The 20,907-nt window shown below is 31.5% G+C and overlaps 4 protein-coding genes across 4 annotated transcripts; all 4 read right to left on the reverse strand.

The window, feature by feature from the left end:
* Positions 1–67: 67 nt before the first annotated feature.
* LOC101253371 (alpha-1,4-glucan-protein synthase [UDP-forming] 2) lies at positions 68–2,591 on the reverse strand. Its single transcript, NM_001320088.1, has 4 exons — positions 2,166–2,591; positions 949–1,199; positions 703–871; positions 68–608 (listed from the first exon to the last, which is right to left on the reverse strand). The coding sequence occupies exons 1-4, from the start codon at positions 2,487–2,489 to the stop codon at positions 279–281; spliced, it is 1,074 nt and encodes a 357-aa protein (NP_001307017.1). The 5' UTR covers positions 2,490–2,591; the 3' UTR covers positions 68–278.
* A 2,062-nt stretch (positions 2,592–4,653) lies between these two features.
* LOC101253075 (uncharacterized) lies at positions 4,654–7,868 on the reverse strand. Its single transcript, XM_004237011.5, has 3 exons — positions 7,716–7,868; positions 7,374–7,637; positions 4,654–5,069 (listed from the first exon to the last, which is right to left on the reverse strand). The coding sequence occupies exons 1-3, from the start codon at positions 7,750–7,752 to the stop codon at positions 4,867–4,869; spliced, it is 504 nt and encodes a 167-aa protein (XP_004237059.1). The 5' UTR covers positions 7,753–7,868; the 3' UTR covers positions 4,654–4,866.
* Positions 7,869–8,914: 1,046 nt separating this feature from the next.
* LOC101244179 (tryptophan N-monooxygenase CYP79A68-like) lies at positions 8,915–10,473 on the reverse strand. Its single transcript, XM_004237177.3, has 2 exons — positions 9,660–10,473; positions 8,915–9,581 (listed from the first exon to the last, which is right to left on the reverse strand). The coding sequence occupies exons 1-2, from the start codon at positions 10,368–10,370 to the stop codon at positions 8,955–8,957; spliced, it is 1,338 nt and encodes a 445-aa protein (XP_004237225.2). The 5' UTR covers positions 10,371–10,473; the 3' UTR covers positions 8,915–8,954.
* Positions 10,474–13,896: 3,423 nt separating this feature from the next.
* On the reverse strand, positions 13,897–15,998 carry LOC101243884 (isoleucine N-monooxygenase 1-like). Its single transcript, XM_004237176.4, has 2 exons — positions 14,910–15,998; positions 13,897–14,595 (listed from the first exon to the last, which is right to left on the reverse strand). Exons 1-2 carry the CDS (start codon positions 15,852–15,854, stop codon positions 13,960–13,962), a joined length of 1,581 nt encoding a protein of 526 aa, XP_004237224.3. The 5' UTR covers positions 15,855–15,998; the 3' UTR covers positions 13,897–13,959.
* Between the last annotated feature and the right edge of the window lie 4,909 nt (positions 15,999–20,907).

Genomic DNA, 20,907 nt, shown 5'->3' on the forward strand with positions numbered 1-20,907 from the left:
ACAGCATTCCAACTTGAAGAAAATACCAAATAAAGTGATGAACAAAGTAGAGAACATGAAGCATAAATAATATTTGAACTCAAAGGTTTGGAATTAAATTCGAAAATTAAATAATAGTCTACAATATAAGTAAATCTTAGACAACAAGTAAATAATAGTCTACAATATAAGTAAATCTTAGACAACAAGTAAATAGATAAATAGTGTATCCAAGCTCAACTCAACTCATCTCAAACTCAAACTGCAAAAAGGCAAGAACCATAAGCTCAACGAAATCTCTACTTTCCGGGGCCGTTTGAGATGGAAGGTTTAGGGTTGAGCTCATCCCAGGCTTCAATCCATGTCACCATGGCATCAGCTAGCTTGGTGAAATACGGGTCTATAGCGGAAAGTTTCTCCTTGACCTGTTTCGACAGCTCGAGATAGCACTGTTGAACACTTGTGCAATCTTTTGGAAGAGTTGCAGACTGGAAAAATGGAATGATCTCTTCTTGCCAGTAGATGCCTTTGTACTCCTTTTTAAGGTTAACAAAGGGGTTGCTTGCTTTGCTGTGCCATATGTAGGGTAAACCAGTCTTGACACCAAGTCCCAAATGGTCGCATATCACCTATAAATCAGATGAGTCAACATCAGAATTCATTCGTTCTACGAAAAATCTGTTTTACTCATACATCAACGGCAGAAAGAAGGTATATTTTTACCTTAATGCACCAACCAGCCCACATATCGTCGTATCGACCAATTGGCTGACCATCACCCATGAGGCCAAAGTACATTGCAGGTCCAATCAGCTCACGGTCGAATGCCAAATTCATTCCACACATGGGGAACAAAGTGCCTTTAGGAATTGTCATGACAGCATCCACATATCTGGAAATTGTACAGATGTTAAAATGTCAACTAATTCAATAAGCTCTAAAAATTTGATTTATGGGAAAAGTTCATACCTCGTGTTCCTCTCACGTGGCTTAACAAGTTGAGTAGGTGCATCGTAATCGGGAATGTTGAGCCAAAGCCCATGAGAAACAGCTGTGGCAGCACCCTCACGCATACTGAAAGGGTATCCACGAACGAAATCTGCCCCTTCTCTGTATGGATCATACAGAGTGTTAAAGAAATGTGGAGTGGAAGGACATAACAGGTTCTTTATGTGCTGCTCAAGAGCATTGATGTCTTTGCCAGAAGGATCTTTCGCCACCTGCATATCAGCAAGCAACAGGAGTTCAACATATGATTAAATGAATGATAGACGAAATAAACTATCAGATCAAGGCATTGGAACCACAGTTAGAAGTGAGATTCATGCATATGATCAATTGAACCACTTCGTTGGATCATCGGAAAATCATACTAAGGCAGCTCAAAATTTTGTTCTTGTTCTAGATAGAAGGTCCAAAAACCAGATGGCACATCTATGGAGTAAGCAGTGATTGGTAAAACTTGTAAAAAGTGTGACACAAGCCAAATATATGGGCCCTTTTTACTAGTAAATCATCCCTTAGATAGGAAGGCATTATTTTAAAAAGGATTCAATCATTGCATGGGACAAAGTCAATCAACAAAGATTATCACATACAAACACTCAATTGAATTCTAAAAGGAGGTGTATCATTAAGTAATATAGCATAATTACATTACATATAGCTTCAAAGTTCAAACATTATGAAACATAAGCCAAAAAACATGAAGCTCACATACATCAAGATCAAAGTTGGTCCCTTTATTTTAAAAACTATGCAACAACATAAAAACAAAATGAACTATAACATGACAATGTCAACTTAACAAAAGAAGAGATTGAAGCTATCAAAGGATCTCCAAACACCATATAGTTACAGATCTACAATTAGATCTCCAAAGTCCAAATAAAACAAACCCCAAACTTACCATAGTTGAAGAGATCCAAACAAATCATAAACCTGTTAACATAATTCAACACTTATTTACTCTTTCAAACCCCTGGTCAAAACCCCAAGTCAGCACCAAACAAAAAAAAGGTTTACAATAAAACACCAAGATCCAATTTTTATCAACACCCACAAAGCAAAACAAAGCAATCACAAAGTATAAGGTAACCCCACATCCAAAACTCATCAAGATCCAATTTTTTCCAACCCCCACAACAGAAACCACAGAAAAGATGCAAAATTGACTTAATACTCACAAAGCAATCATCATCAATAGTGTAGATATACTTCTTCTTAGACACCATATACCCAAAGCACCTACAAGCAGAGTCCTTAAAAGATATACAAGAAGCTTTTGGTCCAAGAATCCTGTTAATATCATCACGATTATAAAGCTCATAATCAAATCCTTCAGGGACATTAATGGTCTTTGAAGGGTCACCATCTTGAACAATGATGAGATGATATGGCTGGAAAAAGGGTCTCCACATCTCCAAAAAATCAAGATTTCTGATTGTAGGTATCACAATATCAAGCTCATCCTTCAGTAATGGTGTTGGTGTCACTGAAGCTCCTGCCATGGCAACAATGGATCTGAAAACAGGAGGAAAAAAAACGGTTCTTGAAGTGAGAAAGAAAATTGGGACAGATATATATATATATTTTTATACAAAGACTACTCTTTTCTTTTTCTTAGTCTACATACGTTATTTACATTAAAATTTAATTAAATATTTTATATTTTTTTTAAAAAAATCAAAATCTATATTTAAGGTGACATACGATATTTACATTAAAATTTAATTAAATATTTTATGTTTTTTAAGAAAAACTCAAAACCTATATTTAAGGCGATTGTAATATGTTGTTGACTTCAATCACTACCTTAGAAACGTGTCAATTGGTAAGAGAAAATTATATTAACTTTCTTACCGACAAGTGAATTTGTTATTATGAAAAAAATAAAGGTAGAGAACCTACTTTAATTTGAAATAGGAAAATCTATTTTTATACAAATTTGACTATAAGTCCTAATTACACATAGAATTCAATAACCTTACAAATAATTATAATAATTAGATATAAATTAAATAAATTTTTTAATATATTTTCATTTAATTCCATAATTAATTAAATTAACATCTGAGAAATTAACAAAAATTCTAAAACAAAAAGAATGTTATTTGAATTATAAGTAATAAATACTCTATGATTTGAAAATCTTTCTTGAATTTTATTACACGGATATTTCACTTAATATATGAACTTATATGAAATTTCATTACGATGGAAATCATATATTATTGGTATTTAACGAGAAATTTCTTGTTAATGTGAATGATAACACATTGAAAATATTATGATTTGATTAAAAATTTCAAATCTTCTAATAATATGAAAGTACATAATCACATGTGGAGGGGCTACTAATAAAATATAGAAAGACAAAGTTTGTAAGTTGTGAATAGGAAGAAGTATAGATGAGAAAAAAGGGGATTTGAATTTGAATGGCATATTCGAAAGAGACAGAGTGTAGACAGTAGATACACTACTGTCATGCATTTATATATAATATTTGAATTTACAAGTGACATGTGCAACTCTCATATTTGATAACTTAAAAACAAGTAATCATAGTCTTTGACTAATTTAATTAGCTTTAAATAAATCACAGCTACCGCGAGTATTATTGTAATAGAATGGTAAGTATTTCTTTTTAGTTTAAATATAATAGAAGAATCTCTCGTAACTCATATAGGGTAAGTTAGTTAATAGTAAATAAAATGTGTATAAATTATGACTTAATACTTTATGTGAGATAGAAATAATGTGTGAGCATTCGAAACAAGTTTGATTATATGAATTTTAAACAAAATAATTTTATAGTATAGCTAGATTTTTTTGTTTTTTTATCTCTTTACCGAAGGAGATTTCTTGGAAGGCTAAAACCTTAATGTATAAAGAGGCTGGAATGGAAATTGGAAAGTTAAAAACCTTAATGTATCATCGTGTCTTTTGATATTTATATCCTATAACTTTTAAATGTGTACAAATAGATGTTTAAATTTGCATAGAGGTGAATAAGCAGACCTACACGTTCCTATGTGTATTATGTCACGTCTATCTATTCGTTTAACTTTATATAAATTTTAAGTATTTATTATTTGAACAAATTCAAAATTGAAAGATTATAAATGTATATTAATATATACTATGTCAAAGTTAAATGTTAAAATATTAGAGGAGAATTAGCCATGTTCATTGTCCCACAGCTAATTGCGCATCTTCTGTCTTGGCTTTAACATGCACTCACATGCCAATGAATTACTTTAAAAGACAAAAGGAAATATATTATAAAGAATATGACATATTCGTTTTTGTTCTTTTTCATTTTTTGCATTCTTGATAATTATTGTGATTTTATCTTAGGGTTGGATATTATCACAGAATCGTTGCGGGAAATAAAAGTAATGTAGTTCCAATTTTGTAATTCAATCTTATTCAATGGCGATGTATGTCTTACAGTGAACGAATTTGTCAAATGCTATCGATTTAGCATACTTACAAGTCAATAATCGATTGACCAAAAACCTGACTGAATCGATCAATATGCACCCCTAGGTTCGATACAGTAAATCAAACTTAGGGTACAACAATTTTCTTTCGATGATTTACGTCCAAAGCCTAGACTCTGGACATACATGATTATCAATAGGTTTCTAAAGCAGCAAAGCTATATAAACCTTATGTAGGTTGAAACACAAGTGAACTTGAGCCATAGAAGAGTAAAAATAGTGTTATCTGACAACTCGAACATGAAGTTTGAAGTTAGTAGAGTAAAAACAGTTACTGCCATTTAACAACATAAGATACGGGGGGTCAAGTAAAAGGACGGAACAACTTGCTCATCTATACAAGCATGACGAGTACCTCAAGCTCCTCGGCCATCCAAAATGATTAGGAAGTAGCATTCTGTTTCAAAACCTCAGCTTCAGCCGTTGCCATAGGGTCTTCATCCTTTTCACCTTCTCTTTCCTCAGCCATCTTTTTTCTATGCAAGTCTTCCGCTACCTGCATTGCAGCCTTCTGCTCTTCTTGAAGGCGCTTCATTTCCTCTTCTTGCTGTTGCCTCTCAAACCATGTGTCAGCATCCGCCCAAACTGAATGTTCGAATAAATAAATTAGCCCAACAAAATCAACTCCAAATCACAACTGATCGATAATGACCTCTTTTCTTCTTTAGGATCACTCGTAAAGATAGTTGAGAAAAGACATCAAGAGAATTAATCTAACAGATGTAGCTGGAAAATATAAATTTAAGAACGTGTCAAGTTCCAACTAAAGAATACAAGTAACATTCATCCATTACTTTATTTATTGTCGATGACAAAGAGATTAACTATTTTAGTGCTGAAACTGGGTGGATGAGGTTCTCTCCTACCCTTCTCCCCTTGAATAAACAGACTTGTTACGTGTTGTACTATATTTGTCATTGAAAATAGGCCCTGGGGCTACATGACAATACACTTAACCTGTTCATAATGAATTGTCATGTATCATAGGGCTCAAATTACGCAAATGAATTTAAGTTGCACAAACAGGAGATGGGAAGAATAACTGTAGCAAATTACTCAAAGAGCAAACGGAAAGGCCTCGATAAATGAGATACCAACCATGATATACAGATAAGTCTTAAACCAACTAGATAATTCATGTAGGACGGCATAATAGTAGGCAGGTAATAAAAAAGCTTCCCTAATACTATTTCAACCCAGCAGCTCCTTTGACCTGAGTGGGTACCAAATTCTCCTAAAAATATAGCGCATTTTCATCAAAGTACAATAACAACTATATCTCAATCCAAATAAGTCGGAGATGGATATATGAATACACTTCTTCATTTAAGTTCATTCAAATCTTAATACTAAATAAAATAGAAGTGAAAAAAATATGTTAATAGCAATTACAACAATAATATTATTAGAAGTTCTCTAACAGGTCTAAATCTAGTATCAAATTATAGTTTCCTTTAGCACTTCTCTATGGTGTTCATGATAAATCAGACGCCATGGATATTAAGAAGATAGAGCATTTTCATCAAATTAATCAGATTATATTTTTTTTGCACTTCTGCATGGCTTGGATGAAGATTCAGACCCCACGCATTAGGAGACTGACTCAACTTAAACTCGTAATGCACACTACTACTATAAAAATATTTGCTACCTCAAATTCAGATTTTAATCCTTATTCCAATGGTAAGTAACTTCAGACATGGTTTGAGAAGAAATACCACCTTATGAATTAGAAAGTAAAGGAGGTTTCCCACCAGAAAATATTGTACAGTGTATACACATTATTTTTGATCCTTCCCAAATTTTGACATCACAAGAATGATTTAGTTATTTCCTCTGGTTTTTATTTCTCCAAAGAAAAAATGGAAAGAGTGTAAAGTGAGAGGTGATACCCTCTGAAACATATCAATATTAAGGATCTTTAGCTCCTTACTTCTTGCTTACACAGTATTCTTAAGGAGCAAATATAAGAAGAAAATAAAAAAGGGGGTGGCACCGCGATTCAGGGATAAGGAGAGGCAAGTTTAGTTCACAAATGCATTTTTACATGCACTTAGCTACAGCACTCGTAGCATACTGATAAAATTGACACATGGCATGCTTAAGAACACAGGTAGCTTACGCCTTACAGATATACTAGGTTGAGGTAGAACTTACTTTAAACGGTACTAATTATATGTAATTGAAAAAAAAAATGGAAATTCTTTTCACCTATATAACAGATCATTCACAAAATCAAGATAGTTAAACACCTTACTTCATATCACATTGAAATACTATAGTATCAGAAGGGAATTTAGTGTATAAAAAACTTCACTTTCTCGAGAGGAAACAAACGGAGAAGGGTGAGTCCATAATCCGGAGTTCAATAGATTGCAATTGGTCCTAAGAGTTAGCTGCCTATAGATTGGGAAAAACAAATTCGACAGATTTATTCATTTAATCGGTATGAGAATCAATCCTACTACTTCATATCTTTCGCAATCTGGGACATGTCGTCCAAATCATCAATCTGGTACAAGATATAACCTTTCCCCGGCAAATATTTATAACCTCTAGTAGTTCAAGGTCGAGATAGTGTTGGTTTGGCTTGGGAGGTATAACAAGTATTACGAAATAATCGAGTTAGGACAGTAGCTATGAGTACTAAAGACGGTCTAACAACGACAGAAATGTAAGTGATTTACACAAAAGCTCCTATCAGTCCATGTATTCTTTACTTGTACATTATACTGTCTACTCCTCACGAAATACAATAAAGGGCTATGCACAGATTGCAAGGTTATACCAAGTGAGAATCTCACGACCCGACCCAACACAAGCTCATGAAACAATAACAGAGACTAAAACCCTAGATGGGTAAAATTAGGGAAAAGAGCAGAAACTTACTTGGCTGAGCAGCCCAACCCTGTTCACCACCCTTAATCTTCTCAGGAAGAGCATAATTAACAGTAAGTACACGTCCATAAAGCTCAGCACCATCCATATTATCCATGGCGGCGGAAGCATCTTCTCTTTCAAGGAAGGTCACAAACCCAAAAGATCGATGCTTTTGAGTGGCATGATCTAATGGGGTCTTCACATCCTTAATATCCCCAAATGGTATGAACGCAGCATGTAGTATTGCCTCATTCACCTCCTCTGCTAATCCTCCTGTAACAATGGTAACCAATTTCTATAACATTGAATCAAATTTCAAGTTTATTAGAGGATTTACGGGTTAAAGATTACCTACGTACAGAGTGTTTTTCTGTACTGCCTGGTTCATAGCACCTTGATTCTTGATTCTTCTTCAATTTCTTTCAAGAATTTGTACAGCTTTCTTTGTTCATCACTCTATATAGTAAGTAGGCAGAAAAAATTGGCCCATTTTTCAAAAGCCCAATAAACATATCCGAGTATGGAGTGACAAGTAGTTTTTCATCCGTTGAAGTTGAAGTTATCTTTGTTAAGAAGGTTTTACCCGATATGATACTTCTTGTGAATATGTTTCATTACATGTACATAATAGAAATTGAAAATAAAATGAGAAACTGCGTAATTAGATATATTTCACTATCATATATATACTACTATTATTATATATCTTTTTAAAATATATGTATCTTACGATTATTTTGGAGTTTTCTATCATCTATTGCGGATGAAACACTTAGATATATGTATTTTTGCTACTAGATGTACTAAAATAGGGAGAAAGGGCGAGATTTGTTATATATTTCGGATATATAGTAAAGTGGTGAGAGAGAAATTTTTTTTGTTATGTATCCAATTAATATACATTTAGATACATTATATCTAGAAAAAATCACATTTAACTTTGACTCAATTTATTTCGATATACATGTATGGGAATGTATATTGATGCATCAAAATTTAATAAAATACGTATTACAAACTAGAATAATCTAAATAATTAGTGAGATTTATGTAAGTTTTCCAAAAATAAAAGAGTCACTAATTTTATGAATTATCTGAAAAAATCAATTGTGTATAAGTTTTTCTTTTACATAGGGTAATTAACGTATAATAATAATTGTTTTCCCTCTCACACGCTCTCGAGAATCAAATAAGAATTTTTGTGATTATGATATATCTATGTTAATTCTTCTAACTCATAAATTTTTTTTACATAATTTTAAAATATATAAATTAATTTTCAAAAATCATAAAAATTGTATGTCCTAACTCCGTATACACGTACAAAATAAATATAGAAAAAAAAATGGAGAGCCTTTCTATATTGTGAGTCAGTCAAATAGTTAGAAGATTTGTTGATACAATAATTATAAGAAAATTTTGATTGAAATCACTTAGCTTTTTGTCTAAATCGGAATTTAAACTTATAAATTAAGTCCTTAGATTAATGTTTACTTTTTCATAAAGTGAATAAGCTATTGCTATTAAATTTTAATTTAGAGCTACAAAAATTTATGTCAATTAAAACTCTATTGACAAACATGTGTAATTTTAAAGATACATAGCCTTAGCTAATCTTGGTTTTGCTTGAGCAAGGAGTGGTAAGGTAGAAAAATGATTAATCTTAGATGACTCAATTAAATCATTGCATGGTGAAATTGGTGGTAAACTCCAGGTAAATCCTTGAAGAAGCCTAGCAAGTAACATTGTAGTAATTGTTGAACCAAGCTTCACAGCTGGACAACCTCGTCTTCCAATACTAAATGATAACAAACGTAAGTTGAGAACTACTTTACCACCATCTTCCATTTTGAGATGGCGCTCCGGCTTGAACTTTAATGGTTCCTCCCAAACCCTACAATTTCGACCAAGTCCAAAACGACTCAATAGCACTATACTCCCTTTAGGGATGAAGTACTTTTCACCGACAATGGTATCAGAGACAGACACATGAAGAACATTAAAAGGTGATATTGGATGGAGTCGAAATGCCTCTTTTATACAAGTCTTGACATAATTTAGCCTTGGCAAGTCTGATTCTTGAACCCATCTATTGATCCCAACAACAGTGTTGAGTTCTTCTATGGCCTTTTGCATTAACTTTGGTTCATTCAACATTTCTGCTAGTGTCCATTCAACTGCATTTGAGGGATTATCCACTGTTGCCAACATGAGTTCCTGTACATTATATATTTATTTGTAAGCAATCATAGTACAATTGATCATAATTTAATAATTGAATATAAGTATACTTACAAGAACTTGTGCCCTAATCTCTTTAACATTCATCAATGGATTTCCATTTGTATCTTTGAGCATAATAAGAACATCAAGAATATCTTCTTTCAAAGTTTTATTGCCATCTTTCCATATTTGTATCCTCTTATCAACTTCAATATCAATATGTTTTGTTGCTTTAGCATATGCTTTCTTGATAATTGCCTTGTGACCATCCAAATCAAAAAAACTTAACCATGGTAAGTAATCTGATATACCAAAAGAATGAAGATATTCAAGAAGTGTAAAAACTGCATCAACTTGCTCCTCTTCTTCTATAGTACTTCCAAATGATGACCTCTTACTAAAAATCATATTCCTAATTACATTTCCACAATAACATCTTGTGACTCTCCTCAAATTAATACTAATACATTGATTATTGTAAACGAATCGATGAAGGTTGTCAGCCTCTTCATCCCTTTTACAACTCAGCCATTGAAATGTTGTTGGTGATAGCACATGAGAAGCAAGAATTCTTCTCATTTTCATCCATTGATCACCAATGGGGAGGAAAATAGAAGTTATATAGTTATTGCTAATAAGGTTCGCGGACATACAAATAGGCCTAGATGAGAAAACGGAGTCTTGACTCTTCAAGAACTCACAAGCAAGTTCAGGAGAAGTTACAGGAATAACATGATAATTACCAACACGAATGCAAGCGATTTCAGTGTTCATTTCCTCCATAATTTTGTGTATTCGATTAATTAATGCATGCTTATTTTTTAGGATGATTTGAGGAAAACATCCAATTATAGGCCATGATTTTGGACCTGGAGGAAATGGTTTATTGTAATTTCTTACACTAGTATTCCATTTCTTAAGAATAATAGAAATGAAGATTGTCAATATAATGAAGAATAATGTAGTGTTATTGGAGATAACCATAAGAAGAAGGTTTGGTATTTTCATCATTGTTGTCTTGTGATTGCTAACTCTTTATGTGTTTCACTATTTATAGGTGCTGCATGAACATGCAACTAATAAGTAGGCTCAACAGCCATGTAGTTTGACCAATCGGTATATAATTTAGGAAATATGAGAAAACTTTACAATATCTTATAATTATCTTTAGAAAAATATGACTCATATAAATTGAGACACAAAAAATATCTCCTATAATTTAGTTTTAATATAACAACATATAATGCGTGGCATAAAACAGGTCAGAAAATTCAAACATATCATTTTCTTTTCGACTATACAGAAAAGCCATAACTAGAACGATCGATTTAGTTAATTAATAAGAACTCCTAACGTAAAAGCAAAAATCGCACATTTTGTACAGTGAGTACTGAATTAAATCTATCTATCTATTATTAGAAGAATAAAATAAAGCACATGGGAATATAAAAATGTAGAGGCCATTTATTGTATGCAACAGTTATCACAAGAGTTTTTTTATCTTTAATTTGGATAAAATGTAAAATTATATTATTTTATGTTAAGGCTAATGTCTTACACTATTTATAGGGGTTGCATGTTCATGCAACAAAGGTAGGCTCAACAAAGAGGTATGGTAAGTAGTATTTAATGATCTTTTTCGTTTTAATGTATGTTATACGTAATTTAAGAAATATGATTTTTTTAGCAATGTTTCAAACTATTTTTAAAAAGAATATTTTTTGCTAAATAAGTGGGATTTAATATAAATAAAATATTGATAGTATTATTAAATATTTATCAAATAAAAAATAATGTATCATATAAATTGAAATACAGTTCAAATTTGAATGAAATCAGAGTTTTTGAGGTGTGGGAAAATATGGTAATAATCGAGTGAATCATTTATGATTTTGATTGCATGAGTAGTTAGATAACTCGTTAAAGAACCCGTACGAATTTATGAAATTAAATTTGGGCGATTAGAACTCCCGAAATCAATCATAGCGTAAAGGCTATTTTCTGAGCGTCGTGGGTCAGGGGTGTGTTGTGTGAAATGGGAATTTTGAAATTCTTTAATTAGCTCATTGTCTCGCATAACTTGCCTTGACGAGGGATTTTGCCGCTCTGGCGGAGCCGCTACAGCGGAGTGAGGGTGTCACACCTTGAACGTAGCCGACACTCGAGAACCATTGCTGGCCCCAAGCGAACCCTTGGCCTGACTTACTCATTCAGCGGAAGACTTTAATACAAGAGTTATAACTCATGCAATAACTTAAAAGATAATAACTTAGCTAAAGATGGCAACTCACGTCTTAAACGTATACAATTGAAATGAATAAGAATAAAGGACTAATAATATTTGTCTATGAAGCCGTCTATGAAGCCTCTAAAACAAATGGTAGCTACTAGCTACTTAATTTAACAGAAGACTTCTTTCTTTTTAATCTATGTGATTAGTTTGACTGATCTAACATATAATTTATGAAATATGAGAAAACTTTTAGACACAAAACTTTGTCATGTCTCAAAATGATTTTTAAAATTTTGTAATGTCCCAAAACTATCTTTAAAAAATGTATTTTTTTTACTGACTAAAATAATATATGCCATGTAAATTGAGATTCAAAAAATATTTTTATAATATTATTTTAACAACACATAATATGCGTATAGGAAAAATCACGAAATTAAAACGTATTATTTCTTTTCATTTCGTTTCGACTATATAGAAAAGTCATAAGGACGATTAACGGTGATATAGTTGATCAATAAAAACTCCTAATGTAAAAGCAATTGTACATTTAATTTTCTACAGGGAGTACTGAATTAAATTGTTATTAGAAGAATAAAATAAAGCACAAGGGAATAGAAAAAATGTATGGGCCATTTATTGTATGCACAAGTTATCACAAGACTTCTTTTATCTTTAATAGGATAAAATATAAAATTATTTTATTTTATATTTGTAAAAAAGTTTTAAGTAATTTTTAAATGGTTATCTTACCATTTATATTATAGTAATAAGATATATATGGTAAAATAATTTATTTTTAAATTATTTATTTAAAATAATTAATTATAAAATATTTTATTCTTAATCAAACGACCCCTCGATACCATAGTACTTTTTATTTTCTTAAAAGTATTTGTGACATTCAATCTTCTCAATTGCTTTAATTTTCTTTTCCTTTGGTTTAGTTCATAATATATTTTTTAGAAATAACTTTATGAAGATCATCAATTCTACTCAAGTTTTTATTTATATAAAAATTGGCCCAAAATCAGATATACAAGCGACACAACTTATTTTTTAATTAGTCATACGTATACATTATGAATTGATATGTTGATATGATGTATATCAACTTATTTGAAAATCAATTTCTTTTCAATTCAATCTAATTGTTTAATATTTATGTCTATTCTTATCTTGGATTATAGCGTTTTTCATAAATCATTTAATGCTAAATCAAGAAATTAAATTTTCTAAAAAATATCAATGTTCAACGTAAAAACTAAAAAATTAAAATTAATCAATTCAATATGATTTTTCAATATTTTATGTAGATTCTTATCCTGAACTATAGTATATATGCTTGTGTGGTCTATACATTTCCTCCATAATTTTAAAAACATCTAATTATTTATAGGTGCTGCATGAACAAGCAGCTAATAAGGTAGCCTCAACAAAGAGGTATCGTAACTAGTTTAATAAAATATTCTTTCGTTTTAATTTATATAACGTAGTTTGACTGATCATCATATAATTTAAGAAATATAAAAAAACCTTGCAATATCACAAAATTATCTTTAAGAAAAATGTGTTCTTTTTTTTAACCGATCAAATAATATGGCATATAAACTAAGACATATTAAATACTTCCTATAAATTAATTTTAACATAACAACATTTATACATATAATATGCCATATAAAAAAGACTATAAAATTAAAACATATTATTTCTTTTCAACTATATAGAAAAGTCATGACTAGAACAATTAATGACGATTTAGTAAATCAATAAAAACTCCTGACTTAAAAGCAATGGTATATATGCCATACTTTTGAATTCCTATTTAAATTCTTAATAGGATAGGCAATAGAGTCACTCTCATAATCAAGATCAAATTATAAGAATTGATAATTTTAATCTTCAAGTTTCTGAGATAAATAACTCCATATACTAAATATCTACCGTACAGGTAAAGAACACACATGTTAATCCAATAATCTATTCAAATGATACTTTATTAAATTAAGTAAACAAAATCATAGTCAGTACATATATAGGATGAAAAACAATACAATAATTTAAACCACACGATTAATAGTAAAAACAATTTCACACACTAAGACTTAGACAAATAAATACGAAAAATATTGTAGCTTAAAGATACATGGCCTTAGCTAATCTTGGTTTTGCCTGAGCAAGAAGTGGTAAGGTAGAAAAATGATTAATCTTAGATGACTCAATTAAATCATTGCATGGTGAATTTGATGGTAAATCCCAAGTAAATCCTTGAAGAAGCCTAGCAAGTAACATTGTAGTAATTGTTGAACCAAGTTTCACTGCTGGACAACCTCGTCTTCCAATACTAAAAGATAACAAACGTAAGTTTGAATCAGTGAGAACTACTTCACCACCATCTTTCATTTTGAGATGGCGCTCCGGCTTGAACTTTAATGGATCCTCCCAAACTCTAGAATTCCGTCCAAGTCCAAGGCGACTTAGTAACACTATACTCCCTTTAGGGATGAAGTACTTTTCACCAATAATGGTATCGGAGACAGACACGTGAGGAACATTAAAAGCCATAAAGGGGTGGAGTCGAAAGGCCTCTTTTATGCAAGCCTTGACATAATTTAGCCTTGACAAGTCTGATTCTTGAACCCATCTATTGATCCCAACAACAGTGTTGAGTTCTTCTATGGCCTTTTGCATTAACTTTGGTTCATTCAACATTTCTGCTAATGCCCATTCAACTGCATTTGAGGGATTATCCACTGTTGCCATAAAGAATTCCTGAACATTTTTGTATAACCAACACTTTTGAGTAGATGAGTAATAATTTATGTTTAATTTTCTATGATGAGTTAATACATAAGGTACCCCCCCAAAGAAAAATTGTTTAAGAGCCTTGGTCAAATTGACAAAAATGTTATTTAAATTGATTAACCAAATCCAAAAATACATTTTTTATAAAGTTATAAACTCTTTTCAAAATAAGCAAATTTTAAAGATAGTCTGCCACTCATAAAATTGGCCAAAGGTGATTAAACAACACAACACTACTTTGTTTTATCACATGATTTATAAGTAAATGAATGTATACTTACAAGAACTTGTGCCTTAATCTCTTTAACATTCATCAATGGATTTCCATTTGTATCTTTGAGCATAATAAGAACATCAAGAATGTCCTCTTCCAAAGTTTTGTTGCCATCTTTCCATATTTGAATTCTCTTATCAACTTCAATATCAATATATTTTGTTGCTATAGCATATGCTTTCTTGATAATTGCCTTGTGACCATCCAAATCAAGAAAACTTAACCATTGTAAGTAATCTGATATACTAAAAGAATAAACATATTCAATAAGTGTAAAAACTGCATCAATTTGTTCCTCATCTTGTTCTATAATTCCAAACAATGATCTCTTGCTGAAAATCATATTCCTAATTACATTACCACAGTGATATCTTGTCACTTCTCTTAAGTTAATAACAAGTTGATTGCTACATTGATTGTAAACTAATCGATGAAGGTGGTCAGCTTCTTCCTTCCTTTTACAATGAAGCCATTGAAATGATGTTGGTGACAACACATGAGAAGTAAGAATTTTTTTCATTTTCATCCATTGATCACCACTTGGGACAAAAATTGGAGTCAAGTATCCATTACTAACGAGGCTCGCGGACATGCAAAGAGGCCTGAATGAGAAAATAGAGTCCTGACCCTTCAAGAACTCACAAGCAAGTTCAGGAGAAGTTACAGGAATAACATGATAATTACCAACACGAATGCAAGCGATTTCAGTGTTCATTTCCTCCATAATTTTGTGTATTCGGTTAATTAATGCATGCTTATTTTTCAGGATGATTTGAGGAAAACATCCAATTATAGGCCATGATTTTGGACCTGGAGGAAATGGTTTATTGTAATTTCTTACACTAGTATTCCATTTCTTAAGAATAATAGAAATGAAGATTGTCAATATAATGAAGAATAATGTAGTGTTATTGGAGGTAACCATAAGAAGAAGGTTTGGTATTTTCATCATTGTTGTCTTGTGATTGCTAACTCTTTATGTGTTTCACTATTTATAGGTGCTGCATGAACATGCAACTAATAAGTAGGCTCAACAGTCATGTAGTTTGACCGATCGGTATATAGTTTAGGAAATATGCAACCAATCGGTATATAGTTTTAATTTATGTGATGTAGTTTAACTCATTAGCATATAACTTAAGAAATATGAAAAAAGCTTTGCAATGTCACAAAATTATCTTAAAAGGTCACTCAACTTTAAGATTTTATCTAGTAAAGTCATCGAATGTATCGTTATTAGAGATAATTATAAGGAGGAGGAGGATATTTTCATCATTTTCCTCTTATGATTGTTAAGTCTTATGTATTACACTATTTATATGTGTTGCATGAACACGTAACGCAAATAAGGTAGGCTTAAACAAAGAGGAATAGTAAGTAGTGCTATTTAATAATTTTTTTTTTATTTTACGCTTAACTTGACTCGACATATAATTTGAGAATTATGAAATTTTTTTTATGATATTTCAAAACTATTTTTAAAAAGCATATTTTTTTATCAAATAAGTGAGATCCAATATAAATAATATTATTAAATATTTTTCAAATAAAAACTAATGTATCATATGTATTTAAATACAGAAAATATTTTCTATAATTTAATTTTAACGTAACAATATATACTATGTGGCCTCAGAGAGGCCACGAAATTAAGACATATTAGAAGAATAAAATAAAGCACGTGGTAATATAAAAATGTAGGGGCATTTATGGTATGCGATAGTCAACACACGATTTTTTTTTATTTTAGAATAAAATGTAAAATTATTTTATTTTATTTTATTGAAAATAATAGATAATTTTTGAATAAAATAAAGTGATTTATTTTTGAATAATTCATCCCAAAATAAAATAATTTATTTTTTAATAATTAATTTCAAAATAATTAGTATGAAATAACATATTTCTCGTAAACAACCTCTTTATACGACGGCATTACATATTTGTTTTCTTAAAGTACTGTCATACAATCTACTCTCATAATATATTTTTTAGATTTTTTACGCAACAAATTTATTTGCATCAAATATGCTCAAGTTTTTATTTATATAAAAATGACCTAAAATATTCTAAACAAATAACTTGTTTTTTTAAAAGAATATAAACGTTGAACCTAAAAATTTAAAGAATTGATTTATTCATTTTCTTTTTTGATATTTATGCATATCTTTATTTTGAACTATAACAATATTTTTTATCAATGATTTAATTGGTACAAATTGAGAAATCAAATCAAAAAATTTAAAAAGTATCAACGCGGAACCTAAAAATTAAAGAATTGAATTAATTCAATTCAATCCGATTTTTTAATATATATGTTTATCATTATCTTGAACTACAATATATTTTTTTCATTAATGATTTTATTGCTACAAATTGAAAAATAAAATCAATTTTTTTTGAAAAAAAAATATCAATGCCAAACTTAAAAACTTACGAATTGAATTAATTAAATTCAACATGATTTTGAAATATATTTATGCATATTCTTATCTTGAACTACAACAATTTTTCACTAATCATTTAATTGCTACAAATTGAGAAATCAAACCAAAATTATTGAAATAGAAATCAATGTTGAATATAAAAACTAAAGAAATGAATTAATTCAATTGAGCCCGATTTTTTAATATTTATGTCTATCATTATCTTGAACTACAGTAAATAATTTTTTAATTGATAATTTAATTGCTACGAATTGAGAAATCAAGTCATTTTTTTTAGAAAAATATCAATGTCAAACGTTAAAAACTAAAGAATTGATTTAATTCAATTTAATATAATTTTTTAGATATTTATTTGTATCGTGTCAGACATACAATATTTTTCGTCGGCAGCTTTTCGACTTTCATATAATTATCTTCAATGTAGTTTCAATGATTTAATTACAATGAATTGACAAATCAAACAAAAAAAGATTGAAATTTTTTTAGTATCGAACCTAAAAATGAAGAATTAATTAATGATTTAATTGCTACAAATCGAGAAATCAAACCAAAATTTTTGAAGAAACATTAATGTCAAATTTAAAAATTAAAGAATTGAATTACTTCAATTTAACCTGATTATTTTGTATCCTTATCTTGAACTATAGTAATTTTTTGAATCTGATTCCTTTTATATTTATATCTATCTTTATCTTGAACTACAATAAATTTTTATATTAATGATTTAATTGTTATGAATTGAAATATGAAATCAATTTTTTTTTTGACCAAATCTAAAAAAACTAAAAAATTGAATCAATTCAATTTAATTTAATTTACGCCTTACAAGATTTTTTTTTCTTCAAAAAGTATCGCACTGACTTGTTGTTTTTGGTTGGCAACTTTTGGATCACAAAGGTTTTCTATGATTACATCAAAAATCCTACTCTTGCCAAGAAAATAATTTTTTTTTTATAAAATAAAATGTAAAATATCATTTTATATCAGACTCTTTTTCCTTTTTGAAACAATATTGTTTTATATCTCTCAATAGTTGACCTGAGCTATGTTTGGTCAGTTTACAAATTTTGTTTTGAAATCAATAAAAAAAAATTGTGGTTATTTTGGAAGCTTTAGAGTTTGGAGACGTTAAGTTATTACAAGTGGTCTTTGTAAACAATCAAAACTATTTGTTTCAAATGAAATTTAGTTAGTGCCATTAGCTTCGGAATGAATAATTTGATCTAGGAATTTATGTATCAATTCGAACTCTTCACGTGGATTTGAGCTCTTGAGTTGGAAGTTTAAGTGCATTTAGGTTAAGAAATTGACTTTGATCACTGTTCAAAGTTCGGACAATCAGTTCGAAATTCCTAAGACACGATTAAATCCAAGGGATTTAGGTCTAAGTGTGGGGAATTTTCAGAGGCTTCGAGCGCAATATAATGTGAAATTTGTAACACTCAAAAAATCACAAGAACTAGGTGGATAGTCGCAACCTCCCAGTTCGCTCTTTCAAATCATCTGACTTTGTTAAGACCAAAGCTCCACGTATCACAGGAATGAGAAAAACAATTACTCAAATTAATCTAGTAAGTAAAAGGAAGTAAACACACAAGCTGAACTATAGGAACAGTAAAACAACCAGAAAACTAGAAACTATGCTAACCAAACTTAAATAAAATCGATAAATAACTCCTAAAACATAATTGATTAAAATCATTCGATGGAACCAGTGATTAAAGCCATATCATCGACGAACAAAACAACAACAAACACAAGAGCATAGATTATACCTCTAACAACTCAAACACACTCAATTTGAAATCAAACAGTCCATCACTAGGCATCAACTGTAAATCAAAGAAGAAAAAAAATATTCGAGCAAAACCGGTGTGCATGGCCAAGGTCTTGAAGGACGTCCACAATTTTTTTTGACTTTTTTGACGTCAGAATCCGGATCACCCAAAAAATGGTGTGCTATAGCACACGAAAATCGTCGAAATGGATAGTATGCGTGCTTTGGGGCTCGTTTGACCTTGAAAATGGGTCGGACTGGCCGTGAGGGCCGTTTGTATGCATAGGCAAGGTCTTGACGGACTTTCACAAAAAAATTTGGCATTTTTAGCGTCGCACTACGGATTACCAAAAAAATGGTGTGCTATAGCACACGAAAATCATCGAAATGGAGGTGTGCGCGCTTCGTGGCTCGTTTGTTCTTTAAAATGGAGCGGACTGGCCGTGAGGGCCAACCGGCTACATTTCCAAGGTTTTGACGGACGTCCACAAATTTTTTTTGCATTTTTGACATCGGAATTTGGATCAACCAAAAAATGGTGTGCTATATAATACACGAAAATCATCGAGACATGGGGTATGCGCGCCTCGGGGCTCATTTGACCTTTAAAATGGTCGGACTGGCCATGAGGTCCAACCGGCTGTATAGCCAAGGTCTTGACGGACGTCCACAAAAAATTTCAACATTTTTTACGTTAGATTTCGAATCACCCAAAAAATGGTATAGCACACGAAAATCATCGAAATGGGGGGTATACACGATTCGGGGCTCGTTTGACCTACAAAATGGGTCGGACTGGCCGTGAGGTCCAACTGACTGCATAGCCAAGGTCTTGACGGACGTCCACAAAAACTTTTGGCGTTTTTGACGTCGGAATCCGGATCTCCTAAAAAATGGTGTGCTATAGCACAAGAAAATCGTCGAAATGGTAGGTATGCGCGCTCTGGGGTTTATTTTACCTTTAAAATGGGTCGGACCTTCCGTGAGGGCCAACCGACTGCATAGCCAAGGTCTTGACGGATGTCCACAAAAAATTTCAGCATTTTTGACATCGTAATACGGATCACCCAAAAAATGGTGTGCTATATAGCACACGAAAATCATTGAAATGGGCGGGGGGGGGGGGGGGGGTATGCGCTCTTTGTGGCTCGTTTGACCTTGAATATGGGTCAAACTGGCCATGAGGGCCAACCGGATGCATAGCCAAGGTCTTGACGGACGTCCACAAAAAATTTCGGAATTTTTGACGTCGTAATATAGATTACCAAAAAAATGGTATGTTATAGCACACGTAAATCAACGAAACGGAGGGTGTGCGCGCTTCGGATCTCGTTTCACCTCGAAAATGGGTCGAAATGGCCGTGAGGGTCAACCGGCTGCATAGTCAATGTCTTGACGGACGTCCACAAAAATTTTGACATTTTTGACATCGGAATACGGATCTCCAAGAAAATGATGTGCTATAGCAGAAGAAAATCGACGAAATGGGAGGTATGCGCGCTTCGGGCTCGTTTGACCTTTAAAATGTGTCGCACTAGCCGTGAGGGACAATCGGCTGCTTAGCCAAGGTCTTGATGGACGTCCACAAAAAAATTTGACATTTTTAACGTCAGAATCTGAATCACCTAAAAAATGATATGTTATGACACACGAAAATTATCGAAATGGGGGAACCATGTACTCAATCAAGCTTTAATAACTTAAGAATGATTATTTTCAATCCAGCATCAAGAGTAAGGTTGGAGAGAGGCCACGTTGGAGGGTAACGTTGAAAAAGACGT

This window comes from Solanum lycopersicum, chromosome 4, assembly GCF_036512215.1.
Source record: "Solanum lycopersicum chromosome 4, SLM_r2.1".
Lineage (NCBI taxonomy): Eukaryota > Viridiplantae > Streptophyta > Magnoliopsida > Solanales > Solanaceae > Solanum > Solanum lycopersicum.

Coding starts and splice junctions, on each gene's coding strand:
- LOC101253371 (NM_001320088.1), bottom strand. CDS start 2,489: ATGGCAGGAGCTTCAGTGACACCAACACCATTACTGAAGGATGAGCTT. Junction 1,200..2,165: donor CTATTGATGATGATTGCTTT/GTGAGTATTAAG, acceptor GCTGATATGCAG/GTGGCGAAAGATCCTTCTGG. Junction 872..948: donor CCACGTGAGAGGAACACGAG/GTATGAACTTTT, acceptor TACAATTTCCAG/ATATGTGGATGCTGTCATGA.
- LOC101253075 (XM_004237011.5), bottom strand. CDS start 7,752: ATGAACCAGGCAGTACAGAAAAACACTCTGTACGTAG. Junction 7,638..7,715: donor GAAAAACACTCTGTACGTAG/GTAATCTTTAAC, acceptor CCATTGTTACAG/GAGGATTAGCAGAGGAGGTG. Junction 5,070..7,373: donor GGGTTGGGCTGCTCAGCCAA/GTAAGTTTCTGC, acceptor TCGAACATTCAG/TTTGGGCGGATGCTGACACA.
- LOC101244179 (XM_004237177.3), bottom strand. CDS start 10,370: ATGGAGGAAATGAACACTGAAATCGCTTGCATTCGTGTTGGTAATTAT. Junction 9,582..9,659: donor AGATTAGGGCACAAGTTCTT/GTAAGTATACTT, acceptor TATAATGTACAG/GAACTCATGTTGGCAACAGT.
- LOC101243884 (XM_004237176.4), bottom strand. CDS start 15,854: ATGATGAAAATACCAAACCTTCTTCTTATGGTTACCTCCAATAACACT. Junction 14,596..14,909: donor AGATTAAGGCACAAGTTCTT/GTAAGTATACAT, acceptor AAAAATGTTCAG/GAATTCTTTATGGCAACAGT.